The 6448-nt window shown below is 34.0% G+C and overlaps 1 protein-coding gene across 3 annotated transcripts in view; it reads left to right on the plus strand.

The window, feature by feature from the left end:
* LOC123311227 (E3 ubiquitin-protein ligase MARCHF8) overlaps positions 1–5026 on the plus strand; it is a 32644-nt gene extending 27618 nt beyond the window's left edge. Inside the window, exons 4-6 of one of the 3 annotated variants that reach the window (XM_044895062.1) lie at positions 934–1189; positions 1503–1689; positions 2680–5026. In XM_044895062.1, the coding sequence (XP_044750997.1) occupies positions 934–1189; positions 1503–1689; positions 2680–2744 (508 nt within the window). In that variant the 3' untranslated portion in view covers positions 2745–5026. Of the gene's footprint in view, positions 1–933; positions 1190–1502 lie in introns of all 3 variants that reach the window. The other 2 variants (XM_044895064.1, XM_044895063.1) reach the window with 2 other exon arrangements.
* Positions 5027–6448: the final 1422 nt, after the last annotated feature.

Genomic DNA, 6448 nt, shown 5'->3' on the forward strand with positions numbered 1-6448 from the left:
TTTACATAAAATAATGTTTGCTGTGAATGAATTGTGTGAAAGTATGCACATTCTAGCTTCGATTTACCTTCCATCCCCATACCCAATGGGTATGGAGGTATGGAAGGTATGGCACAATTGAGAACTAATAGGACGAATATCTACTTTTTGAGATAGTCACACAGTTGTTCTGCTTTCTTCATTCCGATCCATTCTGTAATATTCCTCAATAAAAAGGCTTGTTATCTACATGCTTCCTTTTTACTCATCATAATCAGCTGGATATTATACCGGTTTCCTCCTAATGTGTGACCTGAATATCAAATTTTCCTACATTTGATATAATCAACTAGCTCACGAACCACATTTGCTGTTAAAAATTGTTTGCATAGAATAATTCGGATTATCAGTCTATCTATCTACATAATTATGATCAGATTCTTCCAAATTTATTTTATTAATATAATACGACAATACACTTCTGGTAACCGCGAACCTTCTGAATCACAATTCTTCATCAGCCCTTGGACATTTCAAATTTTTCTGTCCAGATACGTCTAATGGATACTTTGCCTGAAACGCCCTGTATATGATTCAGTCATCACACATCACTAAAATGGCAATTTACTTGAAAAAGTCGTATGATCGATAAAAATTTGTTCAGAAGCGGATATTTAATTTAGATATATCAAAATGAAACTAGAAATGTAATGATATGCAGGGTGTCTCATGGAAAATGACGTCCTTTCGAACAAGCAGAAAGTATCATAATAACGAAATTATTTTGTTTTCTCAAGGGCCATCGTCTGAAAGTCTTCACAATAATGCATCTATAATTTCTGATTACCTCATGAATTAAATATCATGTAATTGTTGTTAACTTTTTGAGTTTTCTCATTGCTTTCTCGAACATAAATTTTGTTTTTCGATTATTATGACTCATTATCGTTCCAGAATTATACTGGTGCAGAATGCTCCAGAGAAGCCTAATCTGATGCCCCCATCTACAAGTTTTACTTATAACCAAGCCTTAGGGCAGCAGTTTCCACCCCAAATCCAAGCCCATGTAGAATATAATGTGCCATCAACATATGCAGACCATTCACGTAATGATCATCAGCTCTGCTATTCGTTCCAAAAGGAGGATGTAGACAAGGCCAAACTAGACGAAAACAGTAGTACGTCATCAATACACAAGGACGATATTCAGGTGAGAGAGAAAATTGAATTGACTGCTGTAAATTTCTCTATTTCGAATGGTTTGACAATTTTTTCAATTTCAATTTGAGACTAAGAGGTTCAGGAACCGTTTCCTTCAATTATTTTTCAATGAACTGGTCGTGATTCTGAATTCTGTTGAAATATGGATATAAATATGCTCTTTTTGTGTACATTTCCTCCCATTTTTTTTTGTATTAAAATGGACTAATGAAAATCTCCCTAATTAAAAATTTTATATGTCCATTTGACCAGACTTAGCACTATGAAGAAGAAATTAAAAGTGTCCAATTTACAACAAACAGTTTTTACAGGTTGAAGATCTTTGTGAAAGAACTCCAGAAAAGACAGAAAAACCGAAATCCAATTTTGTAAATATCGGTTGGACAGACCCCAGAATGAAAGAACGAGAAATTCTAGCTCTGGATATTCAGCATCCTTCAGTGGGCACTAATGTGGAGCATTCAAAGACTGAAAATATTATGAAAAAGAGTAATTCTGTTTTTATATCGCTACCTAATCTTAATGCTAGCAGTGAAAGTTTATTGCTATGAAAGAAGCGTTTTATTAATATTCCTGAATGAGTTTTCCATAGGTAATACGAATTTTTCAATTTGCGTTCTCAGAGAGAAATGCGGCCCTATCATTATCCACTTGGAAAGAAGATCCACAAAAATTTTCATTCGTACTATTTTCCAAATGTGAAAACATCACAATATTTGCATATATTGAAAAATAATAAATAATGGAAATTGAGAACGCTCTTTTTGAAAAGAGGTAACAATTGAACCTAAGCTGAAACTTGAAAGTAGATTATACTCTTTTCAGTGAATTGCATATGCTTCCTGCGATGCATATTGATCAATGTGCAGTCATGAATTTTCCGCCTGTATTCTAGAGAAACTATGACGATAGTCGTATGAATAGTCACATGAATCCTGCGCCAGCTTCATTTTTAAATCATTGCCTACTGATTAATACCAAATAAATTGTACGATGCATGAGTTCGAATATTCGAATAGTTAAAACATTTGAAATAAATTCAATTAGGGATGTATTTCGACTTTCTTTACTCTATTTTATTTTTGCCAAGCTTAAAATCTTCACATCAAATAGCTACAATAATGAAATAATAATCTATGGTTTTATTTTTGAAAGCGACAGAGCATCCAAAAATATGAGCCAGTCTTTCTTGAGATTCCAAAATGTATTTTCGAAAAGTCAGAATTGTATACGTATAAGGATCTAAAGTTTGTCAAAAATAAAATAGAATAATAAATTAAGAAACTTGAAAAAATCTAAATAGTTTTATGACTCCAAAAAAGAATAAAAATATATGTATATATACATAAAGTTAATAATCCAAGGCAGAAAATTTCTGATTACGAGCTGAATTTCTTTGAAGAAAGAATTTAGAGTACGCCACATCAAATTGAAATGGTTATAATATGCAGGGTGTTTTCAAAGGTATTTTTTTTACAGAACCTACAACTGCTCGAAATGAAGCGTTCCACCAAAAATCACTAATACAAAAAGTTTCAAAATGAAGAAGAAACATTGATAAAATATATCCTTATTCGACCTTGTGATCTGAATTATCGGAAAACTCGACAAACACTTCATCTCGTGATGACTGAAGCAACCATTATGGTTCCGTTTAAATTTAGAATCAACATGAAAAAAATTTCGGATTCGATACACGTGAAGTACCCACCAACAGTGACAAATATTCGAAATAATGCACACTAATGCAGCCAGTAAAATAAGCTATTATTATGTTTGTATTTTTCTCATCATTCTGAACTTGGGCGATTTTTTATGAAATCATCCATTTCGATGATACGTTTTTCGAACTAATATAAAAAGACAGGAATGTTAGAAAAATTAACAATAATAGCACTTTGTCAACGAACAGTCCCACAAGCACTTTCGATAGTTTTTCAAATTCTGTACACTGTTTTTACCTTATATACTTTCCACGATACACAGATTTTCTTTGAAATTTCCCATAAAAATATTCTCTCGAATGAAAAGCATAGTAAATAATGATAATGACAGATCAGTTATCTGTTTTATTTTCCCATGGCCGGCGTCGCCTAGCACTGTCCCGTCATGTTCTTGCAATTTAATAAAATCCAATCGAACTTGAATATTTTATATAGACAATTCCGAGCTCTACCTTCTGTCAAAAAAGGCCTACATTTGAAAATACCCTTTTCGTAAAACTTCACTAATTTTAATTTCAAGCTGAACTCAATTAAATACCATTGTGGAATTATTATAATAATTCGAAATCTTCCAATTCCTCTGTATTCTATATTACATATATCCTGCATTGATAGGAAATCGCTCATTATCATAATGGGAAATTTCGTTTGTTGAACTTCCAATTTCAAGGTCGACTGAAAAAGTAATTTGTTAATTGAGTTATTGGTTAGCATATGCTATGGGTATGATTCAGCAGATTCAGCTAGAAAAATGATCAACTGAAGAAGTTCCAAAAAATTCATCGAGTGAGCATAGGATATTGAAGTAAATTCAACACAAAACTTGAAATATCAAAATTTCATGGCATATTTGTCGGATTTTTTTAACGCTCTGTAATAAAGATGATTCATAACTCGTGGACAATATTTTGGATCCCGATGCAAAATAATAGTTTGAACGAAAAAAATCAGAATAAAATTTTGCCATTATCGTTGGCAACATATTTCCGGAAAGAGGAAATGGAATGAATTTCATTGATTCAAACACTTCAATGAAACTGGGTACAAAAGTAAGTATATAACAGAAAAACTATTGTTGATTTTTTTTTGTGGTTCCTATCCTATCATTGCCATCGAATCTTCGTAAATCTTACTTTCAACCACCGTGCTCAAGCTCAGACAACCCTCTCTCCGCTCTTAAAGTGGTATATAGCCGGAATTATACATATTTTCTTGAGATCTCCAAACATATCGTCGGAAATTCTGTTGATACTCACTTGCTGGTTTGGCGTCGACCTTTTGGTGGTTGGTAATTGACCTTGTGGTGCTATTTGTATTTTATTTATTCTGAGGTTTCGTATTGAGTGAGAAATCAGGCCGCCAAGGAATGGGTTTTTTTAATGACTGCGACAGGTCCAATGTTTTTCTGGTTGTGAGCCAGGAAATGAACTACGAAGGGCGAGGGTTGCTTGAGCGTAGCGAATAACTTTTTCCGATCTCTGGTGTGAAAACTGGTGCGTACTTAGATTTTTTTTTTCAATTTTGGAATGCCTTGATTCTCATTTGGACCTATCTTGGAAAATTGTGTGTCGAATTATTTCCAGCGATGATGGTTGTTGCTAAAAGCTTACACAGTGGTTAAACTATCATTTCAGATCAATATTTTTCAGGGAAAGACACGTCGATATTTCCCTAGCGCCACGGTTGCCTTATGTTTTGTTCCCTAAGAAAAAGAAGACTCGATAAGAAGCAAATTAAAAAATCGTCGAATTATCAAAGACTAGTGTTCTCAGATAAAAAATTTGCCATGTTTTTTTTTGGGGTACAATAAAAGAAGGAAAATTTCGAAGCGTCTTTGTCGTTATCCACCAAAGATTTACCGTCAGCACTGCATAATGCACCGCAGAAACTATTAAAAATCATTCTTCAAATATGAGGTTTTAAAATTTAAATCGCTTCGTCTCTAGTTAACGATTTGACAACAGCGCCTACTAGAAGAAGAAAAGAACAATGGCTTGTTCATAAAATAACAGCTGTTGATTCAAAGCCGTTATAAGGCGCGTATCCGCTGGCGACCCTCAACAGCAACCGTCCATAAAAGTCCCTTAAAATTTTACGACCTTCCTCGTTCGTCCCAGACTTCATAGACAGCCATCTTTGTCTATCTCATCAAGATAGTGTATTTGTTGTCCTTTATTATATTATATTTCAGTCGATGTTGCCAACTTGTGCAATTGAAACGAAACGCTTTAAATACCCATTTTTATTTTTCATTTTCAAGTACTTAAAATAATTTTTTGGGGGAAACGGTTGAAATAGTTATTTCAAAATGTGACGTTTCAAAGATATTTGATAAAAAATACATCATTTTCGTCGGAATGAGTATTCCCTATTGTAGCCAGGACCAATAAATAGCCTGTCAATCTCTCTCGCCTACTTATATGCAACGGTACCTACTTCAATCTGATTTTTGTTCTTTCCATCAACTACTATCGGTGAAAGAAGTTGGAGAAGGGAGAGATATCTTCATTTTTGTCACTGTAATTTCTTCATTTTTCGAACTTCGTTTTCTGTAATTGAAACCCCTCTTTTCTAGGTAGTGAAACTTTTGGGTAAAAATTTAGTTAGTGGGATAGATCCCTTATAACAAAGACAGGTGAAATAAAGAAAATAAATAAAAGAGAAGAAATGAAGTTAGCAACACGAGGTTTTCTAGCTTATAAATAAATAGGTAAATGAAATGCGAACTCTCACAATCAGTTTCATGTGCTTGGTTTACCACGAGATTTTATGTCACCAAAACATCGTTGTTAGGCGATTCGCTGTTACATTTTTCAGGCGAAGAGATTTTCAAGTTGCTGTAGAGTCTGGGTGTGATTCAGATTCCAAACAGAGGTGGAATTTTAATTTCGAGCCAAGGTCATGAGCCTCGGATTGGCTCAGTTGGGGTAAAACCCAGAGGCCGAGGAATTGTTGTTTTGGTTATGGACGTCCGTTGCAAGATCGTTACAGAAGGACATTTTTGCCATTTATGGTGGGTTTATGCAAAGTTACTAAGACCCAGGAAAGAAACGCCATGTGTCAATTAGATTGCTCCCTTTCTAGGAAATAGTTCTAAGTAACGATGTATGAACCCTTACGCTTTCTGACGAATCGAGATTACCTTATTATTTATACAATACAAATACATCCCTAGGGATTATGGCTTCTTTCTTTGGAATTATAACCAGGGGGTTACCATAACTTGATAGATGCGAGTGTTCCGGAAATGTTTCAAAACGGATACGTCCGAGAATATGTAGTCTGAATACTTCTTTTTCATATTGAGAATTCTTTTCTATTTATTATATTGAATAAAGTTAGTGGAGCTGTCATCAAACTGACGTTATTAATAGTTATGTTTACGTAGTAACAAGGGCACCGATGATACGTCTAAATCCGCTTGATGGTTTTGAAGCTACTGGGCATTTGAATCATTTTTATATTTGAAAAATTGTCGTTTCAGTTTAATTGAAACTCAGCAGGTACATGTGAAGAACCGATGC

Source organism: Coccinella septempunctata, chromosome 4 (assembly GCF_907165205.1).
Source record: "Coccinella septempunctata chromosome 4, icCocSept1.1, whole genome shotgun sequence".
Lineage (NCBI taxonomy): Eukaryota > Metazoa > Arthropoda > Insecta > Coleoptera > Coccinellidae > Coccinella > Coccinella septempunctata.